The sequence below is a fragment of the Sciurus vulgaris genome, assembly GCF_902686455.1.
Source record: "Sciurus vulgaris genome assembly, chromosome: 4".
Lineage (NCBI taxonomy): Eukaryota > Metazoa > Chordata > Mammalia > Rodentia > Sciuridae > Sciurus > Sciurus vulgaris.
In genome coordinates this window covers 162,036,191-162,060,545 of record NC_136464.1, presented here as the reverse complement: position 1 = coordinate 162,060,545, position 24,355 = coordinate 162,036,191, and the positions used below count along the sequence as shown (strand labels likewise).

The following is a 24,355-nucleotide window of genomic DNA, read 5'->3' as shown; positions in this document are numbered from 1 at the left end:
GATTCTTAGCTGAATGTGGAGAATTAAAAGTCAGTCTTCCCCGACCTCCACTTCGATCAAATAGGCTGAGAGCCCCAGGGATTATTTCTTTTCTAACCTTTTGGCTCAACGATACCTCGTACATTTTAGGTACTCAGTGGACAAATAGTGTTGGGTGAATAAATTCTCTATGCTGTGTGTTATGTGTATAGTTAGGAGTGGCTTTCTAATTCTGTTGGAATGAATTGGATGTACAGCCCCTTTTACTTCTTGAATTATTCCTTGATTCTTAGCTTGACTTACTCCATCTTTGAGGTGTGCAGTTTCCCTACAGTAGGAAATGTGGGAAGGGAATTAGTAAAGGAAAGGAGTTCTTAAAGCCCCAATGTGCATGAGTGCTAGCAAAAACCTAGAGGTGACAGTGTTTATGTTGATAATGTTTAGTTATGAATTCTTTAGTCATGAATCTCTTAACACATTGATATGTTTGAAATAAAATGTTTTCTTATAATTTCATAAGCGCTTTCCCATAATGTAGATGTGATTATGTGAATTTTAGAATGGTGTTTCTATAAAAATAAATTGCAACAAATAGTCACTTGAAGGATGGGTGATGGGTGATACACCTTTGAGAAAACAGTATAGATCAAAAGGAGGTTAATATGCTTTTAGTCACCAGTTGCTCTCTAAGCCGTAGTCAACTGTGGGCTATAATCTTATTGCCCACAGAAGTATTGGTAGGTTAAACAGCTGAAACAAATAGATCCCAAATATAGAGACTAGACATGATGAATTAATTTTTGTTTTAATAACAGTTCAGGACAGATGTACGGATCAGCTAGGATGCTGTCCTTCATATAGCTCATTAGGGGCTCAGATCAAATGGCTTCTTAAGCATCTCTCTAGTCAGCCAGAAGGAAGATAGCAATGAGGAGCAGGAATGGACTTCCATTATTTTAAGTAGCTAGACTTCGTTTTTCAGTCTTCTTTAGATAGAAAATTTTAACTGTTGATCCCGGTTATTTCATCAATAAGCATTTTGAGATATTATCTCATTTACATCTTTTTAAAAAATATTTTAAAAATCTTTAGTCCTCGTTGTTTATTTATTTATTTTTATGTGATGATGGGGATTGACCCCAGGGCCTCATGCATGCTAGGGCAGTACTTTACCACTGAGCTATCTCCCCAGCTCTCATTTACATTTTTTGACTCTCTCTCTCTCTATATATATATATTTTAAAGCTCATCTTCACCTCCTGTGTCACTAAATTGCTAAGGCTGCCTTGAACTTTGCAGTTCTTCTACCTTAGCCTCTCAAGTAGCTGGGATTATAGATGTGGCCACACACCCAACTTGTCCTGTGCCTACTTTTAAAACATCAATAAAGCAGCTACAGTAACCAGTTTATCTAGTATCAAGAAACGTGAATCTTTTCAGGATATTTGAAAAAAAATTTTTTTTTAATATGAGGAGCTTTGAGTTTTAGTTGTCAGGACTTCTTTTACCAATTTTTACATACAAAAGTTGCTAAAATTTTTAGTGTTCTCTTGCTTCCAACCAAATATTCTTTTTCGATGATACATGCTCAACAATGTGTGCCTCCATAATTGTGCTGAACCAAGATACAATTGATATTTTTTAGGTATCCAGGTTTATAGAGCAGTTTGTTTTAATGTTGCTTATTTAAATTCTTTATCCTTTTCATTGGCCTTCTTCCCCAAGGTATTAGATTATAATTCCTTGAAAGTTAAGGATTTTTTCTCTTTTCCTCTGAAATTTTTAGTGCCTAAAATCACTGTGTGGATAGCTATGCTCAGGAAAGTTTACTAGATCTGCTTTTGAGTTCTTTGTGCCTTTTTATTGATGACTCTGTTGTGCTCTCAGTATTCTCTCCTTGAGGATAGAATTCTCAAATTAGAGAGTCCATCAGAATCAACTAGCGGCTTGTTAAAACCCAGCGCTTTCTGAGTCCCATTCCCAGTTTCTGACTTAGTAGTCCTGGATGAATTCCTTTAATGTGTTCTTAGCTGATGCTACTTCTTGTCCTGGGACTTCATTTTAAGAACAAGTGCTCTGTTCAGGGCTTTATCCACTCCTTTCTCTAAAAACCTTTCCTTCTTCTTTTAGTCTGTTGAGGGCTAAGAACACAAACACATCTTTTAATACTTTAATTTTTTCTTTTAAAATAAGAAAAAGGTGGGGGAGAGAAGATGTAAGGGAAAGGGAGAATACTAGGGAATGATATTGGCCTAATTATATTGTTACATCATGTGTATATACAAATACATAACAGCAAATTCCACCATTATGTACAATTATAATGCACCAATAAAAAATAGGGCAAATAAGAAAAAGACTTTGAATTGTTGAGTGAGTAAGATAACAAGACCTTTTAATTATCCGTTGGCTGAGGCTTGTTTTGCTTCATTTCTGGTTCATGTCTGTGTTTTATAACTGAAATTATTGTTGAATTTATTGTTATGGTAACCACTGAAGCTCATTCAGGATCGCAAATGCAAATTGAATAAAATTGGGCAACAGGGATTTCTTCTGCTTTGGTAATGTCAAATCAGACAAAAATAACTGTGGCTAGTTAAAATTTTAAACCCTATGGATCTGAAGTTAGTAGTCAAATATCTTTCATTTACATGTGGCATTTTAATATGTATATATATTTTACAACTATTACAGAAAAGAAGCAAAAAAAAAGAGATAAAGTTGTTATAAAAGATCTACTAAATTGTACTTAATGTTAGAGAAACAGTATTCGTTGATTGAATCATAACACTTTCTTTCATTTTCTTTTTTTCCTGATGCTGGGGATTAAATCCAGGACAGCATGTTTACTAGGCATGTGCTTTACACTAGGTACATTTCCAGCCCTCACAATATTTTCTTGAAGTCAGATTGTAATTTTTGTTTTTAATTCAGTAAAAGCTTGTGTTCATAAGACAGGAATCCAAAATTAAAATGGCTTTTTTTTTTTTTTTTGGTACCAGGGATTAAACCAGGGGTGCTTAATCACTGAGCTACATCCCAGCCTTTTTATGTTTTATTTTAAGGCAGGTCTCAATATGTTGCTTACAGCCTTGCTAAGTTGCTGAAACTGGTTTTGAACTTTCAATCCTCTTCCTGCCTTAGCTTCCCAGGTCACTGGAATTATAGACCTATGCCACTGTATCTGACTTTCTCACATTACATTTTATGAATATTTGTCTTTAACCCTCATAATTAGACACTTGGAGCAAATTTTGGAGTAAACTTTTTGTGTATAAACAAAACAATGTAATTTATCACTGTGAATGAAGGATACTGTTTATTCATAAATATTCACTCTTAAGAAGAAAAAAAATGGTTCTTTTAATCCAAAAAAATTAATTTCCTACCTAAAACCTCTCCTGTCATTGTTTTGTTTTGATTTTTGTTTAAATCTAAGTTTTGAAGGAAAAGACTGTCACCATTGAAAAGGCTAGGAAAGATTCTTTCGTTTCAGGTCATTTGACCAAGTTTGGGAACAGATAGATAGGTCACTGTTCTGTTTATATCCAAATATTATGCTGACCAAAGTAACTTAACTACTACCGGCTCAGGGAGTAAAGTTCCTAAAATTTTAATTTAACCCTCACAGTGGTTTTTTAAAAAAGTGGACAAGTTGATCATGTTTTTAGGGATTCAGGTCCTGCATTTTTTCATGTGGTCAGTATTATAATGATGTTTGTTGAATTAATTGTTGATATTTTCATCTGAAAATGAAGCTATTGATGCAAGGCTGATGTTAAATCCCAGGAAAGATCACTGTGTGGAGATGTATGTAGAAAGGAAAGTAGGAGTACACACTTGGTCTCCAAATATTGTTGAGGAATATGTGGTTGATAAAATTCAGGTAAATTTGTCCTAAGAACTGAAAGTATTTGATCAATGAGATTAAATAAATTTTTGTGAGAAAGCCTTTTCATTTTATTGATATTTCCTCTGTAGTCCACATAATCATCTGTCATGAATAGATATTCCGCCAAACTAAAGTAAGATTATATTAATCAGTTGTTGATACTCTTTAGTTAGGGAGAATCCAGAGAAGGAAACCAAGTTGCATTTATTTTAACCAGATCCACGTGGCTTCTGTTAACATTTTACTTTTTAGGAAAAGTAAATAAAGTTTTATGGGAGTGAGTTGAAATCTGTCTTGTTTTTATTCATAATGAAAATATTTGTATTTTTAAAACAATTTATGGTGTTATAATTGAAATGTCACTGATATGCAGTTGTTAGCTAAACATTTTACACTTTTCCTTTATGTTTGCCTAAAGGTGAAAAGGACCTGAATTATTTTTTACTTCTCAAAAGAATCCTTTATTTGTGATTATCTTCAAAGTCTTATTCTATAATTTTTAGTTGGTTTTCTTCCCTTCTTCTCCTCCTCTTCCTCCTCCTCCTAGTCTTCTTCTTCCTCTTTTTCTTCCTCTTATTCTCTCTCTCATATATAGATGAATGATCTGAGTTTTCCTCTACTCATAGAATAAGAGGTGGGAAATTTCCCCAGGAGTGTACTGGCAGATAGCAAAATAGTATTAGGTATCACAAAGAGCAGAGAATCTTTGAATCCAAGGGTTAGTGGTGCGTGAATCTAGATTTTGGGTTTGTTTCATCACATCTTAAAGTATTGTTTTAGTAGTATTTAACTTGTTACCCTCTAACTAGTATACATTTGAATATAGAAGATGACGTTCTACAAGCACCAATTTTAAAAAAGAAAAATGTATAAAATGCGTACTTCTTCAGAATCTAATTTTCAGGTAAAAGCAAATAATATCCACAAAATTAGGCATACATGTAGGAAGAATCAGAGCAAGTATTTAGATAAAGGGACCCCCCTTAATGAATTCTGGGAATAACTTTTATCCAAACATTTTAAAAAAATACTTCCTTATATTGGGTTTAAACTAATAACATTAACATGAATCCAATAACATTTATAAGTAAGATCTATGGGGAAATCATGATGCTATGAAATAATCTGTGAGTATACATCTTCCCTGTCACTTTTACAGAATGAGTTTTTAGGTTTGACTTGTTCTGAATTAGAATTAGAATTGATTTGTCCTGTATTAGAATACTGTTTTCTTACCCTTTTGACTAGACTGTCCACATGCATATTGTTAAGCTGGAATATTAATATTTTAAGAAATTTTCAAAGACAAATGTACTGGTGTAATTGGAAAATTCATAGCTAGTAGCTTTGTATGGTTGTTTTTATTCTTAAGTAAAAACAATAGGAAAAAAGTTATATTAAATAACTTCATATATATATATATATATACACCCTTTCCTAAATTTATTAATAAAAAAAAAATCTTTATTTAAATTAAAAATACCATAGTGGATAATTGAAATTTTGAAGAATGTGTTTCTTATGTGCTTATATTCCATTTTATTATTCATTCTTACTAGTTACTTAACATACTATTCATTTCAAAATTGGTTATGCATTTTCATCTCTTCTGTAGAGGAGGGTTTTTTTTGCTTTGTGTAAGTAAATTGTTTCTTAATGTTTTAGAAATGACACTCATTGGAATTGTGACTTTCCTTTGGAAGAAAAATACATTATTCAGTTTGTGTGCATTTTTTATGTTGCATATTAATTTTGTGTTCTGAATGTTTTATCTGTTCTTTGAGGAAGATTTAGAGCTTCCTCTGGATGTCATAAAATCTGAGTAGGATTGAAGTAGGCTTTTATAATAGTTTTATTGGCATACATCAGGTTGATAGTCTTTCTGAAATCTACTTCATTTCCCTAATGTGAGAGCTCTTGAGTTTTCCATCTTTATTCCTCTAAAAAAAAATAGTTGCTGTATGAAAGCTTTGTCCCATGAAAAGTAATTAGTTTTAATAGAAATATATAATTTTAGATTAAATAAAATGACTTAGTAAAATAAGTAAGATGTCCAACTTTTTAAGTATTGAAAATTTTTGAGAAATTTAAAGTTTTGTTGAGGGGTTTTTACTTCTCAACTTCTGAAGATAATTTTGTATGTATCTATGTTCACAGGAAAGAAGATTATTACCCATGGAGAACTGGCTTGGAAAAACTTTTAAGCATATTTGTAGATTTGGTCTCATCATAAATTAATACTGTGTTTGAACCAAAATCAGTGGGGAACATGGTCCCACCTCCAAAAAAAAAAAAAAAAAAGGATGGTCTGTTTGAAACATAATTGGGAAAAGTAATTCTCTCTTTTTGTTTTTGCCATTTTAATAATTTAAACAATACTGGTGAACAGTAAGACAAAGTTCTCTTGCTGAAGTTTACCTATGTTCATGAAGTATTTCTGTCTTTCATGGATTTCTCTCATGGCTTGAACCATTAATACTAGAAATGGTCAATTAAAATTTTATAAAAATTAACTTGGCTCACTGCTAATCTTTTAATGACTTACCAAGGATGCATAGCACCATTTCCCCAAGATACTTTTGAAATATATATTCTTCACCTGGTGTGGTGTTGCCCATATATTAAGCCCAACTACTTGGGAGGCTGAGGCAGGAGGATCCAAAGTTTGAGTCCATCCTAGAGTAGCCTCTGTTTCAAAATAAAAAGGTCTAGGGATGTAATTCAGTGGTAGAGTATTTTACCTAGCATGCACTAGGCCTTGGGTTCAGTCCTTAATACACTCTGTCTCCAGAAGAAAGTACATTCTTAACTTGGAACCCCCTTAAATTTACCAATTTTATTTCTCACACAGATCCTTCTTGTGTTTTCTCTTCATATCTGTAATGTCTGTTTCATGAAGTCTTTTAGGTAATTCTGATTTCCAATCCTTGCTAAGAACTGGTGCTTTAGGAGGGTTGGGGCAGTAGAGAATCACTGGTCTTGGTACAAGGAGGGGGAACCGTCCCTACCTTACTTTCTTTTCCATATGTTTATAAATGAAAGAAAATTGTTAGCATATTAAAAATTTTCATGTTTTAGATTTTTGGTATGACTGTGAAGGAGCTGTTGTCCATGTGCATAGGAATGCTTGATTTCTATATGTTATAAAAAATTGTAGGTAGCAAAAATCCTAAACTGGAATCCACTTCAGTTCCCTCTTTAACCAGCTAAATGATGATAAAAATCTCTTAATTACCAAGGAGAATTCATCCTACAGTAACTAAGATACATTGCCTTGTTACCTCTGGTCATTTTTAAATTTGTTAATCTTTATTCTACATTTTATTTGCTGAGTTAAGCCTTTTTCTTGTCTGAGCTCTTATGAGTTGAGTAAACTGATGACAACTCTCTGAAAAATGCTTGAATAAGAAGCTTAAAATTATTTGCTTCCTTGTCCTTCATTTCCCACATCTAGTCTATAAGATCCTGTCACCCGGCTTTCATATTATATTATTTCATTATTTATAATATTATATATATATTTATAGTATTATGATATTTCATATTATTTCATTATATTATTTCATATTATATAAACTGGTTACTTCTCTCCATTATCAGTGCCTCATCCTAGACCAAGTTATCATCCCCTCTTTTATGTACTCCTCAAGCAGCCTAACTGGTCTATCCCTGCAGTTTCTTTTCCAAGTAGTAGCAAAAGTAATTTAAATATAAATCAAATAATGGCTAATTGTCATTAGAGTACATTCCAAGCCCTTTACTGTGGCTGGCATAATCTGTGTCTTGTATACCTCTGTAATCTGTTACTCGTTCCCTTAATATACTCATTTCAGGCCATATTGTCAAATAGTTCAAGCTCCTTTTGACTCATGTTCTTTGCATATGTTCTATTCTTCCCATGGCATGGCTGGTTCCTTCTCTTCATACAGATCTCAGCTAAAATGTCATTTATTTAAAAAGACCATAAAGGAAATTTTCTATCATTTTTCATCATGTTACCTTGTTTATTCCTTTTTAGAACTTCTTACACTTTGAACTTTCCATTTTTATATATATTGGGATGGGGAGACCTCTTTACAGCCACTGGAATACAACTTGCATTGCGACAGGAACCATGTCTAGTTGCTTAGTACATATTTTTTCAAATTGAAATAACAAAATTTACAGTAGTTCTTCCTTTCCTGGGTTTCCCTTTGTGCAGTTTCAGTTACCTATAGTCAACCATAGTCCAAAAGTATTAAATCCAAAATTTAAGAAATAATGCATAAATTTTAAATTGCCCACAATTCTGAATGGTGTCATGAAATCTCCCTCATTCTTGGTTCATTCAACCAGGACATGGATCATCCCTTTGTCCAACATATCCATGTTGTGTGTATTACTTGGCTGTCCTTTTTATCAGTCAACTGTCTTAGTATTACACTGTTTGTTCAAGTAACTCTTATTTTACTTAATAAGGCCCTAAAGCACAAGCATACTGATGCTGGCAACGTGGTTATGCCAAAGAGAAGCTGTGATGACGTGCTTTCTTTAAGTGGGAAAGTACATGTTTTCAGGAAAGAAAGAATAATTATATGCTAAGGTTGCTAAAAGATCTATCACAAAGAGTGAATCATCCATCTGGGAAATTGTGAAGATGGAAAAAAAACCAATTCTAGTTTTGCTGTTGTACCTTAAATTTGCAAAAGTTATGGCCTCAGTGCATGAAAACTTTGTTAAAATAGAAAAGCCATTGCATTATAGGTTTTGGTACTGTCCCAGTTTCTGGTATCCACTGGGGTCTTGGAATGTAACCTGTAAGGATAAGGGGGCACTACTACATTAGTAAACACTACCAGCTTTCTTTTCTGAATATTCTGAAGCCTAGACTCTTCCAGTCTACCTCATGTCAAACTTACTTTACTATCAATTGCAAATCCTTTGCTTTAAGGATATGTATTTGAACATGGTCAGCCTTTTTCCTATCTTTGTCTTCAGTGGGGCTTTTCTACGTGGAAAACTCCTGTTTCTTGAGATCTTACTTACTTTTCACTGATTAAAATCAAATGCTTTTTTCCACAGTGCTATTTCTGCTTCTTCAGACCTTATTAATAGCTTCAAAATTTTACTTTTATAGTATTTTCAGTACCCTATAAAATTTTTTAGATTTTTTTTTTTATCTGTATGTTAGTTTTACATATGGTAATTTTCTCCACTAAAGTGCTTCTGGAGGCATTTTTATCATTTTGTCCATTATTGTGATCTCACATGGAGATTTTTAGTAAATATTAAAATTGAAAGATTTTAAGTACCTTAAGTGTGAGACGAACCCCAGGTTTTACTTCTCAAGTTCCTAGAACCTTTCTCAGTACCTGGCCTTCTATAGTGGTTCCAGGAAGCTTCCCTATGTAGTAAAGATAGAATTACGTGTGTTGATTTGAAAATACAGATTCCACTATCCGCATCTAAGCCCACTGAATTAGAAGCTTCAGATTAGGAGCATTGGGCTTTATCTGTGTTTTTATAACTATCCAAAAGAGGTCCAGTGCAGTGGCTTGAGAGGCTGAGGTGGGAAGATCTCGAGATCAAAGCCAGCCTCAGCAACAGTGAGGCACTAAGCAACTCAGTGAGACACCATGTCTCTCAAGTACAAAATAGGGCTGGAGATGAGGCTCAGTGGTCAGGTGGTGCCCCTGAGTTCAATCCCTGGTACTCCCCCCCAAAAAAAAAATCCAAAGGAGATTCTGATACAGACATACCTTTTTACTTCTAGAGAAATAAAGTTTAAGATGCCAGAAAATTTGAAGGATGGTGAATTTCATCTGATTTTAATGAGGATATACAGGGGATAACGTTTCATGGGAAAGGAAATATTTGAGATGGATTGTTTTTTTTTTTTTTTTTCCTATTTGTTTTAACCAATTTAACATAATAGAGAAATATTCTCAGTCAGTGACTTTGAAAAAGTAATGCAATCTGAGTTAGGTAGAGATTGAACAGATCTAAAGAATATCCCAGTTAGGCAATAGGCATGATACTAAACTAGGGGGCTGGGAGCTGTTTTTTTCCTGCTGGAATAACCCTTAAATGCTGATTGTGGAGAAGTCCATGGATTTTTGCCTGGAGAAGCTAGGTTAGGGCAGGGTCATTTGCGATTTGGTATTGTGGGGTTTGTTTTTTGTTGTTGTTGCTTTGTTTTGTTTTTTTAAGAGTGTCCTTGGTACCAGTACATATTGGCTAAATATCAGACCTAAATGTCAGAATCATACAAGGGTCGATGATCCTACATGACAGTTTAAACTATAATTATTTAGTTCACATGGATAGTTCTGTTCATAGAACTATTAGGCTCTTAGTTACTTCTTTTGATTTATCTCTTCAAATTAATATTTTTAAGTAATTTGTGTGATGTGATGAATAACTATCTCTGAAATATTCAAGCAGTAATATTTCATTTTAAAATTAGAATTGCTAGGCATGCGAAAAGGTTAGAAAGGGTTAGAACATGGGGAAAATAACAGAAAATGGCATAGAGACAAGAGTATTTAAAGTACAATTTTATTTGCCATTAACTTCCTAGAATTTGACACATTGTATTTTGGGGATTGTCATATTTGGGGGAGAGGAGACTAGTAGAAGGAACTGGAAAGATGCACTGGAATATAACATCTCTTTTTATCAGGAACAGACAACCAAATCTTAAGACCAAATTACCATTTCTACCCCTAGGGAACCTGTGAACCAGGAATACCAAAACTGAATTAGAGCTTAGAGCAGTGGTTTTCAAACTTTTTTTTTTTTTTTTTTAATGCAACAGAACTCTCATGAAGTCTATATAAAATATCCCATATTTTAAATTATATAATGCAGATAATACTGGCATTTACAGAGTCAGGCTTATTACACTAACTCAAAGATATTAAGAGAGAATAATAATGCTTTATAGTATTTTGTTGAATACAGTAGCTTGAAATTGTTGGGTGAAAGGTAAGAATTAGTCTTACTTTCCTCAGTCTCCTTTTCTGTATTTCTTTTTTGTTATGTAGTAACACAAGAATCATAATTCACATGGATTGTTTATTCCATTTTATCTGAGTACTTGTGCATTTAAATAAAGATTATTGCAGAATCACTAACTTTCAAATAAAAGAATCTATATATGTGTACGGAGTCCAGGAGAGAGGTTTTAGTTTGAGGTCTTCATGAAGATAACCTAATCCAACACAAATTAAGTATGTTAGTGTTGGCATGTTAAAAAACAAATGCATGTTAATTGGGGTCTGCATTTGTGTTTTGTTGATTTAATAAGTAGTAGAAAGTAGATTAAAAATTGAAATCAAGTACTTGCTGTACATTGAATCATTTCTGTAAACCTAGCACTGTTTTTAAACCACTGGCAAAGAAAGCTTGTTTCTTAGGAGAGAGTTTACCAATAGACAGTTAAGAAAACGGTGAGGCTTCTACTTTTTCTCAATAGAGAGATCTCATTTGAACTACAAAATGTAGAAAATTATGAGTGTCATTTTCCTATGGATAGTATGTAACATGCAGTATATGCATACAGTGGAAATCTTCACTCTTTAGCCCTTATTTTTTCCTGGAACTCAAGTTACAATAGGCTGGGAAAATGGGGAATCAGCAAGGCATTTAAAAAAAACCCCAAAAAACCAAAAGCCATTAATCACCAAAATATTCTATGCCTATATTTGAATGAGTAGTTTTCAAGCAATGTATGGTTACTACTGTAAAGTCCTCCACAAATCTGAGATCTGAGGCATTGAGATTTATTAGCTGAGTAGCAAGAATTTTTCATATTAGAACGTGGAAATGACAAGGATATTTTTAGTTAGGGCATATTTTACATTTTATTAATTAATAGCATTGATAAATTTTTATAAAATGAAAAATTATACCAGTAGTCTCCATGATTCTCTCTGGACACAATCTTGAGTAATGTGTTGTATGGAAACCCTTTAGAGAAAGGACAAATGATATTACATTGTTTTGAGATGAGTTTAAACTGATTTTCTTTCTTCTTCCAGTTTTTTTCCTCCCTCCTGCCTTACCCATAATAGTTTTTTTTTTTTATTGTAAACAAATGGGATACATGTTGTTTCTCTGTTTGTACATGGAGTAAAGGCATACCATTTGTGTAATCATAAATTTAAACAAAAAACACAAAGCCTCTTTTATTTTGTTGTGATGTATCTTGAAACTCAAAGGCTATGAGTTTTGAGTTTTTTGATTTTCTTTTTTGTTGTTTTGTTTTGTTGGCTTAGACATGTTAAGGAAGGCAAGTCACTGTTTTAGACTTTGAAACAATGTTACTCTTTAGCCTTTGATTCAGAATACTTTTCCTTAATTACTGAATGAGAGCCTTGCATTTAAGGAATTATGTAATACTTCACTAGTTTATTATGTATGACATTAAGCAAAACTACTCTAGCTATGTCAGCTGCTTCCGGGTGGAGTCATTTAATTCCTCCCACCCCAACACATACACTAGAAAGCAGCTTTTAAGATAAAGAAAGTAAAACAAAACCAGCTTTAGCCTACAAAATGCTTGTCATTTATATTCCCTACATATTTCTTCCTCAGTGAGAAACCATATGATTTGTGTGATAGCTTTTCTCATAAACTTTGTTGGCTATTTAATATTCTTGCTGTAACTTGGTGAAAGCTTTAACCAAGAACTGCTTGTGGCATGTAGTTGCCAACAGTTCATTGGCTACTTCTGTAGTTGAAAGGAAGTTGAACTATATTTTTGGACCCAATAAGTTTGTCCTTTCCACTTGGGTGTTGAAAGAGCTTATGAGCAGTAGCTGTTCTGATTTTTGTTGGTTGTTTTCTCTAGGGAACAAGCTACCCTCTGAGTCAGCACTGGACTTGAAGATAAATCCTACAATTCATGAAACTGACTGATTCGACTAAAGGATGGATAGTTTGGGCAGCGTTGGACAGCTCTATGAGGGGTCTGTTTGTTTAACTGAAGGGATTGTTGAGTTCAGCAACTTTTAATTCCCCTAAGCCAAGGGGTTGCTGTTGTGAAAACAGGGTTTGTGAAAGAATCAGTTCTGGCGATTAACACCAATATTCTTATTGACTCTGTTTTCATCACCAAACATCATGGAACAATTCTTTAAAGTGTAGAAAGTTCGCTCCTATTTGTTACCAACTAAAATTTCTATGTCCTGAGAGGTCAGCATAGGATTTTTGCAGTTATGAATTTAAGTTACCCTTTTTTCACATGGGGTTATGGACATTTCTCTCAAGTAAACCTTTTGGCACTTAGGGTATTTCATCTTTGTGACTTGAAACATCTAGGATGAAGTGGAACCTAATTTGATTAGTATAAATTTACTAAATCAGTGATCAGTTTACATATATCAGTTTATGGCTAATATTGTAACATGCTTTTTTGATAATAAATGTCAAATATTAATAAGGTAATAATTAGACAATTTTTATCTTTAAGCTTTATAAAATTTTTATATCAGTATTTGAGGAAATGAGATTTATTATAATGTTTGATGATTTTTTATGTGGAATATGAGAAATTTTAAAATGCCACAGACCTTAACTTTCTAGGCTGTAGTAAATTTTGTAGGGGTAGTTTGGGTTGTCTTTTTGAAGACTTGTAGTAAGGTCTTCAGACCTTAACTTTCTAGGCTGTAGTAAATTTTGTAGGGGTAGTTTGGGTTGTCTTTTTGAAGACTTGTGAAAACAAGCAGGGGGACAAATATATTAATTTTATTTTAGATATTTGAAAGTATTATTTAAAATATATAGGAATAATGTGAATTTTACCCAGCCCATATATAAGTAGATTATTTTAAACATCTTTTAGGCTAGAGATGCATGTAGTTTTCTAACATGCAAATTTGAAAAATTGGGTTTTAAACAAATGGGATTATATATATTCTACTTTGGTTCACTAATTTGCATGATTATTGTGATCTTCTTAATCATAGTGCTTAATCATGTTCATGGTGCTCTTAAGAACAGTTTAAGCCAGTTTTAAGAATTATTTGAAAAGCTGAATTTGATTGAAAAATGAAATTATTATGGGAACAAAGTAAAGGCTAGTATTAGCTTTTACTTTGTCATTTCGTTGAAGTTTTTTTGATGGTGGGGTGATTTGTTTTATATTGTACAATCTGTTCTGGAATTAGATCCACAGTTAAAACATACACATGCTTATATGTTGTTTTTCCCAATCTTTGTTTCCATTTAAACTTTCTTTTCTCACTCCATCCAGTGGCTGAAAAGGAATGGCAAAATATTCCCAATTTAAAATAGTCAATATAAATATTGACTTAAAAATTTTAACTTAATGACAGTATCTTGAAGAAATATTGTGCCAGTTAGTCTCATTGGGCAGAAAAGTGACCAAAGTCTTAATCAAGGTTTTTCATGTTCCTGGATTCTAAGTTAGCATTTCTTTAAACATGTATACCATCAATTTAATAATAGCATGTTGGGAAGAAAAAAAAATCAAAATTCATACATCTTAAAAAATTTTAGGGAAAAGTTCCAAACATTTATCTGCATTACTAGGATTCTTCAGATACGCTTAAATTCTAATCCAGAATTTTAATCTAGTCTTTAAATTGGAAGATCCTCTGCTGAATCATTCTTATCTGTAGCAATTATACTTAGCTTCATAGTAACTTGTTTCTTTTTATAGTACCTAGATCTTTAGGACTTACAAATTAATTTACAGGCTTATTGCAGAGTACCAGAAACTTTAACAAATGTTTAAATTGATCATATCAGCCTCCTTCAACTTTGATATTTCTGGATATGTTCAGAAATTTTAACAGTTCTTCTGTATTTGATCACATTTTTCTCTTTGTACTGTAACAGTAGTGTTTTACATAGCCATTAGGGTTTGGAGATTAAATCCAACATCATGAGGGTGCTACACACAAGGCTGTATTAGTATTCAGGATACCTAAATCTCACGTCTCATTTCTTTCATTACTAACTGAAAAAATTACCTGAAGTATGCTCAGCCCCAGTTGTGCAATTTGTGAAAAGAAAGTAAGTCTTGGTCTACTGCTGGTTTAAAAATTGAAAGTTTAAAAAAAAAAGATTCTGTTCAAACTATTGTCAGATTCATAAATTAGGTTCTTAATTTTAATTCTGTTACAAAAGATAATTATGAATTTAATGAGGACTCATACAATGGGGTGATTATTTTGAAGCAAAAATAGTGACTAAGGATTTCTAAATTTAGGTTTTTAAAATTTTATATTCTCTAAGATAATAATGATAACTTGAATTTGCTCAAATATATATTCAGGGTTACTCAAAAGATAAGCTTGTAAGAAATCCATTTTATTGTAGGGAAAGTTATTAAGTTTTCAAACAAGTTTTCTGTATTTCCTAACAATCAAGTAACTGTACTGTGGGAGGAAATGCACATTTTAAAACATGATTTGTGTGCTTTTTTTTCTCTTAAAACCATTCTTACAACTAATAAACTTATTGGGTAGTATTTTCTCTAATTTTAAGTTGTCAGTCTTTTTTAAGTCCCCTTTTTGTTTTATTGGTGTGGGGCTGCAGATCCAGCCCAGGGCTTGAGCATGCGAGGCAAGCAGTCTTATCACTGAGGTACATCCTCAGTTAGTGTTACCTTTTAAAAAGCAACATATAGGACTGGGGTTGTAGCTCAGTGGTAGAACATTTGCCTGGCACATGGGAGACACTGGATTTGATCCTCAGCACCACATAAAAATAAATTAATTTCATCAAGGTATTAGGTCCATCTACAACTTAGAAAACCAGCATACATGTGTATGCTTTGTGTGCATACACATTTATCTTAATTATAAATATCTCCCTGGATAGTTTTAGGGTTATTTCTTTGGGGTACTTTCCAGAACTAGAATTTCTGTGACAATGGCTGTAAATAATTTTTAAGCTATTGAAATTGAAAGCAGTTGTTTTTATGATGCACACACCAAATCATTGACAAGATGTTCTTCAGGATTGCTCTAAAAGTCTAAAAATTATTTAGTGAAGTTTTTAGTGGGCTTTATAATTTTAATATGCCAAAAGCTAAAATGAGCATAACTAATGATATTGCTATTTTATATAATGTTAATAGTTGAAATATTATTCTAAGGCTTAACTTGTTTCATTAGTGTATATATTTAGGTAGTAGAGATACTGGAGAGGTAGCTGATGAAACACACAGGTTCATATCCTTCCTATAGGAACTATATTTTGTCTGCTGCTTTTTCTAACCATGGAGTATATACATCACTAACATATGTAACAGTTTTCTAAATGTGTAAGGATATATGGTAGTGGAATATATTCAGTGCTATAACAAGTATTTTCTACTTTTTTAAACTGGTTTTCTCAAAGGCCTGTGATCAGATAATCAAAATAAAACTTTTGCCTTTGTATTTCTCTATAACAATATTCACTATAGAGCAGAGTTATGAAAAGATGGTGACTGTACTAGAAACACTTGATGATGCCTGTGCAGAAATAAGTTAGCAGGCTAAAGGCTGCTATCCTTAAAAAAGCCTGCTTGTTAGCTTGGCTCTCACCTGATGTCTGAGAAATTAAATTTTTTATTTTTCCCACTGTTCCTTCACTGGTAAGGGTGGTTTACTGTACTTTCCCTCTACAAACAATGTGATTTATGCTGTACACCTTTATTTCCAGGAGTTTGGAATTCTGGCAAATGCTGTAAGAGGGTGCCCTTGCGACCATTTCACTATAAAAACTTTAGGTATTGCCTCTAACGGTATCTCTTAGCAGACAGACAGTACACATTACTAGATGCAGAGGGTATGCTGTGTGACACTTCCTGGTGGGGAAGAGCATAGAAAGCTCTCCATGAAGTCCTCTAGATCCTACCTGTTTCTTTTTTCTTGGCCTTGTACTGTTTACTGTGTTGCCCTAATTTAGCTTAAGACATGAATCCTAGTATATGTTGAGTTGTGAATTCTAGCAAATTTCTGAATGAGGTCTTGGGGATCTCCAATTAAGGAATTTTGTTACTTAATTTACTGAGGAGCTTTAAGAATTGTATTGTGAAGCAGCTTTACTTTTATGGTAATCATGAACCCAGGGTGTTCAGTGCATTTTCTGATATTATGGTGTAACTTTTTAATATCTTATTTCAGGAAGTTCTCTGCAATAGACTGCTACCCTGCATACAGTGTGGTTATATATCAATTGTAAATATCTCCTTGGCATCCAAACTTTTTTCCCTCCATTTTTGTGGTTCTGGGGATTGAACCCAGACTCGTGCTGTCACTAAACTATGTCCCCAGTCCTTTTTAAAAAATTGAGAGTCTGCCTAAATTTTCCAGGCTGGCCTCAGACTTGCCATTCTTCTTCTACTTTAGCCTCCAGAGTTGCTGGGATTACAGGCCTGTGCCACTGGGCCTGACTGCATCCATACTTTTAATTCTAATGGTAATTACACTGAAATACCTTCCTTAAACTCAGTTTCTCCTTTTGCTAAGAGCTAGTGGTAGAAATGGGGTCAGAAACTAAACTTGATTCTGAAGTACTAAAATAGCAAGTCAGGGAGAGAAGTGGTCTGAAGTCAATTTTGGAGTTGACTTTATATACCTACCCTTTGATTTAACATGAGGAAAGTCAAAGTGAACAATTTATTAATGCTTTAACACATTTTAAGCTCTGTTAAAATATAGGGATGTAAATACAGTGTGTTTGGAGCTACAACTGTGTGCCGATTGACTTTAGGGGATGTATTTGTATTAGTAGTTTTGTTTTTTTGTATTCCTTTCCTGAGTATGACAATGTAAGTTCTTTAGTATGATTTTTTTTCTTTTGGATAAAGCCCTAAATATTGATCTTCTTGTTATAAAGATGATGCTGCCTCTATTTGACCTCAGCTGAAATTCATATGTTCATAATGAAATATATTTTGTTAATTTATAATCTAAACTATTCAGTATGGTCAGACATGTTAATTGTTATTGAGGATTTAGTTTGGTTGTTGGAATTTTGTTAAAATTGTAGCATAACCCTAGGTTTATCCAGGCTGCAGTGACCTGGGAAAAGTAATGTTGGAATAAGAAGACATTCCTCTGTCAGAAGAATATGCTTTACTCCAGATTCTTTCACATTTCTCTATTTTGTAGTGATGAGTTGATTCACATTTGCCTTTAGATAGAGATGACTGACATGGGTGTCATTTAATAGTTTGACCCTTTACTTTTTTTTTCCTGTTCCTAGTTTCTTGTTATACTCAGTACTTCAAGTGATGACATTTGCCATTCTTGATAATTCAGTGTTTTGGTTGTTGGTGCCAGTAAAGAAAAAAAATCACCTTTATATCCATTTCTTTTCAGCAAAATTGTTTTGTGCTGACAATGTGTTATATGTACAGATGGGAATACAGAATTAGACACGGTTCTTCCCTGCAAATAGATAAGAACAAAACAGTGGGAATCATTTTCAAGTATGGGTATCAAGAAAATATTGAGTAAGAAGATAATTCAGAATGAATTAGACTTTACTATGATGTTATAGTTTAGAGAATTTGGTGTTGGCAAGGGGAGCTGTTGACGGTGTGCTTCAGGAGAAAGCAGCTTAGGAGATGAAACAAGTGGTGTCCTCAGGGAAGTTGTAGAGATCTCCAGAGAATTTGAACGGAATCCTCCTCTGTACAAGATTGTCTTCATGTTTGTGAATATGGGTTCCATCTCTCCACAACTTTTTTCCAAGTCGTCTTTAATATATTAAAACAGTCAATGAAGTTTTATAATTTTCAGATCTAACACATTTTATTAGGTTGATTCTTAAATGCTGTGTAATATTTGTGGAAATCATAATTGGTTTCTTTTAATACAAAATTTTTCTATTCAGTTATTTCCAGTATAGATATGTTAACTTTTATATTTTTGTGCCTTTGTAACTCTTATTTCTAAAATTATGTGGATTCTTGTATTTGGTCAGTTTTCTTTCCCCCCTTGCAATAGTTTTTCTGTTGTCTTCTGGCTACTATGGGTTATATAGGAGTGATCATAGTTGATATTTTTTCTTTTACTCCTGGTTGTAAAAGGAATGTTCTTTATGTTTTCTAACTTTGGATGATCTACATTCTGAGATCTTAGATACCTTTGTTTCTGAGGGGACAACCTTTTTAACTCTCTGAAGAAAATATTACTTTTGTTATATTCTGGAATGGATTTAAAAATAACCTTAACATTTATTCATGTTACCTTAACATTCATTCATGATATCTATTTAGTGACTCCTAATAGGTAACAAAGATGAGCAAGACAGGATTTCCAATCTTGGTGTTCCCAATTTTCATTTCTCATTTTTTTGCTTTCTTCATTTGAAATTTTTACAGTTATCATGACAGTAAAGTTTTAGCTGATAGGTATTGCTAAATTATCTAAAAGGATGTCAAGTGTGTGATGGTGTTTATGTCAATCACCTTTTTAATTATTGTCTAATTAAACTTTTTAATCTATGCCTATCTGAGACCAGTGATAATCTAGTTTTAATTTGCATCTCTTTGTCAGTACACAGCATCTTCACATGTTTGTGGCATTTGTTTTTCTATAAATTGGGTGGTTATATAATCTGTCCATTTTTCTATTGAATGCTGTTTTCTTAATGACTTTTAAGAACTGTATCTTCTGCAGAATAGCCCTTTTATTAAGTAGTACTGCAAATATCTTTTTGCTCTGTAAAAATTTGTGTGTTTTCAAAATTAAAATGAACATTTACTTTTTAAGAATTTGAATTTATGTGGTTTTAACAATATTATGTTTTTAAAATAGTCTTTTAGAGCCTTTTCATTTTAAACTTAAATATTCAATCTGAATATAATGTGAAATTTATGTGGGTGTGATGAATGTAAAGGAGATTCACTTTTGTTGATTTTTTTTTTTCTAAATAACTATATCTTTGTTTATGTATAAATTTATTTTCTTGAGCACTGAGGATTCAACATGGGAGTGCTCTACAACTGAGCTACACTCCCAGCTTTTCTGTTTTGAGACAGGGTCTCATTAAGTTGCTGAGGCTGGCCTGAAACTTGTGATCCTCCTACCTGAGCCTCCCAAGTCACTGGATTACAGGCGTGCACCACCATACCTAACTACATCTTTATTTATTCTGTCATTTTGTGATGCCTGGGGTTGAGAAGTTCATATTCTGGGCTATTGAGTAGTTCATATTCTCCCCTGAAGTTTGAACTACCACCTTTATTTTTTTATTTACTTCTTCATATGTGTTTGAGATTGATTTTGGTGCCCTTAACCTGTTTCATTGATCTACTATTCATATCAGGTTCTATCAGACATCTTTATTACTATAGTTTGGATTGCTTTTTAATGTCTAATTAGTGTTAATACTCTACTTTTTTTTCTCCATTATATTTTATTTTCCTAAGGTTTTTCTTCCCTTTTTCCTGTAATTTTACTGACTATTCTCAGTGTTTTTCCACACAAGTATAATTAGTTTGTAAAAAAAAATTAGTTTTTTACAATTCTGTTTTTGTTGAACTGGCATTGTATTTTTAGATTAGTTTAAGTAGAATTGACGTGTATAACAAGTAAGTACAGGTATTTATTTTCCTTGGTTCAAGTTAATTTTTATTTTTGTGAGTTACAGTTTGATGTTTTCTTCATTTTGCTCATTTCTAGTTCAGTTTATGTTCAGACATTTTATCTTTTTATTGCTAATTAATGTAAATGGGTTTTGTCTGTGTGTGCATGTGTGTATTTTGTATTTCATTGCTCTCTGCCTCCTTCTGTTGGGTTAATGGAATGTTCTTGACCCCTTCTTTCCTGCCCCCAGCAATAATTCAATTATCAGTTAATTTCAAGGAGGTGTAATTATCATAAAACTCATCCTTTAAAAGTTTGTAGTTTAACTGGGGATGTAGTTCAGTTGTAAAGTGCTTGCCTATCATGTGTGAGGCCCTGTGTTTGGACAGCAGCAAGTGATCAAAAAAGTGTATAGTTAAGTAGCCTTGTGCTCTGACTCATACTTAAATTCCAGCTACTGGGGAGGCTGAGGCAGGAGAATCGTGACAATATAACAAGACCCTAAAATAATTTTAAAAAGGACTGAGAATGTAACTCGGTGGCACAGTGCGCCTCAGTTCAGTCCTGCAGCATATCATCAAAAAGGAAAAAAAGTGGATGTTTCATATAAACAGAATCATGCAGTCACATAATATGTGGCATTTTTGTTTATCGTCTTGTACTTAATGTTTTTGTGGTTCTTCCATGCTGTAGCATGTGTCATTTCCTTCCCTTTTATGAGTAAATAGTGTTCCACTATGTGGATGATACATTTTGTTTACCCAGTTTTCAATCAATAGACATTTGGGTTGTTTCTGCTTTTTTGGCAGTTAGGCAAAATGATATTGTGAATGTATGTGTACAAGTTTTTGTGTGGAAATATATTTTTACTTCTGTTTGGTAACATGCCTAGTAGTGGAATTTCTGGGTTGTATGGTGACTCTTCGTTTAACAATTTGAGGAACCGTAAACTGCTTTCCAAGGCAACTGTACCATTTTACGTTTCTGCCAACAGTGTATGAGAGCTTCAGTTTCTCCTCACTGATGATTGTTATTAGCCATGTTTTTGATCATAGCCATCCTAGTGGGTATGAAATGGTATGTCACTATGGTTTTTGATTTTTCTGTGTCTGAGTTGCCTTTTCACTTCCTAAATAGCTTAGCCCAATTGAAATATTTTTCCTTTCCTTACTTGTGCTTTAGGTGTCATATCTTAAACTGTTTCTCAACTGAAGGTCACAATGGCTTATGACTGTTTTTTCGTCTTAGAGTTTTATGGTTTTCTTTCTTACATTTAGGTTTTTGATCCATTTTGAAGAAATTTTTGTATATGGTATGAAGTAGGTGTTGGATATAAAATATTTTGTTTCTATTTTATGTAGTGGTCACCCCTAGATTTTTACTTTGCATACTTCACTATGTATATGATTGTTGAAGAAATGGGCAGTAAAAATATTAATATACAGATTTGGTGTGGGGATCAGTGGTAGGCAAGTGCTCAACCATGGAGCTACACTCCCAGCATCAATAAAAGAACTTTTAATGACTTTGAGCCTTCCTTCCCTTTTTCATTATGATAGTTATCTAGAATTTTAGCTACCCTCGATATTTAACCTACTTCAGACTAATAATTCTTGTTTACTATCAGTGCTTATTCAAATTTGCCCATATTCTTACATTGCATGCCTTGCATGCCTTTTTAGGAGGGCCTTTTCTTCTTACTAAGTTGATTATTAAATCGTTTTTCATCATGAAGATATCAGTGATGAACTCCCAAAGTCTTTGTTCCACCCTCCACCCCTGATTTTGTATAAATTTCAGGATGAAAGTTACCTTCTTTTCTTACTTTGTCTGGTGTTGCTGATGCAATCTCCTATTAATATAATTACTTTATTTTTTAAAAAAGATAATTGTCTCTTTCCTGTAGCTTTTAAGTTTTTTTCTCTTTGTCTTTCGACTTGTCCCTATTTCACATCAGTTAGTTAGAAGGAGTTTATTTTTACCTAATCTGCTCAGAACTCTTGCTCAGGATTTATTTGTGGGAATTTCTGTGGTGAACTCATTCTTGAGAATCATAATCTTTTCTCTTTGACTATTGCTTCTTCAATATTCTTTCTCCGCAACACCCCCCCCCCCCCCCCCCCCCGTGTATTTACCTGTTCACTCTATCTTTTGTGTCTCTTAACCACTCTCATATTTTTCATGTTTTATTTCTTGGTAGTTTCCTCAACTCCTTCTGATTTATAATTTCTTTTTGATTGTGTCTCGTTTGCTGTGTAACTCATCTGTTGAAGGGTTTTCCCCTTTAACATTTTGCTTAAGATTCTTTATTCTTAAAAGCCTAGTTTAAAGAAAAAATTCTTATTCTTTTGTGAGGTTTGGTACTTTTTTTATGTCCTTAATCATTTTAGTAATAATTATATTTTATAATGTCTTTTAAATTGTTCTGTTATCTGAGGTTCTTTGTGCATAGGGTGCTAATTCTCAAGTATGTCATGTATGCTGATTTTATTTTTGAGTTCTTGTAAGTGGGATTATTTTGTTGGGAGTGTTCCTATATGCCCTGGATTTGTGAAAGTATTCATCAAAGGAGTTGGTGTTAATTTCCTATTGGGATTCCTATAACATGGAGATGTGTGGGAATTTTCTCTTCCATACCTGTGTATGGACTAGACATGGGGTTGCCTTTTCTCTTTATTTTTTTTTATTGTAAACAAATGGGATACATGTTGTTTCTCTGTTTGTACATGGCGTAAAGGCATACCATTTGTGTAATCATAAATTTACATAGAGTAATGTTGTTTGATTCATTCTGTTATTTTTTCCCTTCCCCACTTATTTAATTTTTAATTGACACACTTATTTAATTTTTAATTGACACATAATAATTCTTCATATTTATGACATACAGTATAATTTAATATCTGTATACAATGTATAATGGTCAGATCAGGGTAATTAGCATTTCCTCAAACACCCCAATCTGTCAATCTTCTTCCTTTTCTTCTCTCCTGTGAGAAATTTTTGTCCATTTTGGTTCTTTGGACTGATAGGTAGAAATTTTATAGTCCTACATTCACTGATGATAGTGCATATTTTCCAGAATCCTTGCTTTCCCAGGGGTTTTGGTTCCATTCTCCATGTTTTATGGAGTCAAGGATCTATTTCTTATGCCCATGTGTGCATTAAATCTTCATCTTTAGAGACTGTGTCTGACCTAGGTTGTGATTCTCCAAACCTCTTGGCGCTCCGTATTCTGCTTTAATTTTGTGCTTGTGGAGGTTTTGTTGTTATTTTTATCTCAGCTGTATTTTAAAGTTTGGTGTGTCGTGTTTTATCTCAAAGTTCTATCTATCTATTCATAACATTTGTAGGGGTAGAGAGAGGGTGTCTAAGTTAGTTGTCTCTCATTTTTTGGGAAATAGTATTATTTGTATTTAGGAAGAGTATTGGTTAGTATATATTTATTTTGTAATCATTTGCTTTCATGAATTTTGTTAGTATTTACAAGAGTCTTTTGTGCTTTTCTCTTGGAGTTTCCAGAAACAGAATTATATCCAAAAACAGTGTGACACTATTGCTTCATAAATTGCCTTGATACTAGGGATTGAACATTTCATTGAGCTACATTCCCAAACTCTTCTTATTTTTTAGTTTGAGACAGGGTCTCACTAAGTTGCTAGGGCTGACCCTGAACTTAGGATCCTTATGCCTCAGCCTCCCAAATGAATCACTGGGGTTACAGGCGTGCGCCACCACACCTGGTTTGAAATTTTTTATATCTCATTTTCTTATTTTGTTAATTACTCTGGTTAATTTCTCTAGTGGATATTCCTGCATTTTTCATGTCTTTTATTAATTTGGAAACTTTCAGGAAGCATTTTTCAAATGTTCTGAAGCAGTTAATATAATATTTGAGGCTTTAATATCTCAATTTTCACTTAAGAAGTTATATGGCAATTATTAC

The 24,355-nt window shown here is 33.1% G+C and overlaps 1 protein-coding gene across 7 annotated transcripts in view; it reads left to right on the top strand.

The window, feature by feature from the left end:
• Positions 1-24,355, top strand: part of PAN3 (poly(A) specific ribonuclease subunit PAN3) — a 161,868-nt gene that overhangs the window by 83,226 nt on the left and 54,287 nt on the right. The window contains exon 2 of one of the 7 annotated variants that reach the window (XM_079138577.1): positions 12,705-12,822. The exons of the other annotated variants lie outside the window; for them this stretch is intronic. Coding sequence (XP_078994703.1) covers positions 12,759-12,822 — 64 coding nt within the window. The 5' untranslated portion in view covers positions 12,705-12,758. The remainder of the gene's footprint in view (positions 1-12,704; positions 12,823-24,355) is intronic. 7 annotated transcript variants of the gene reach the window in all.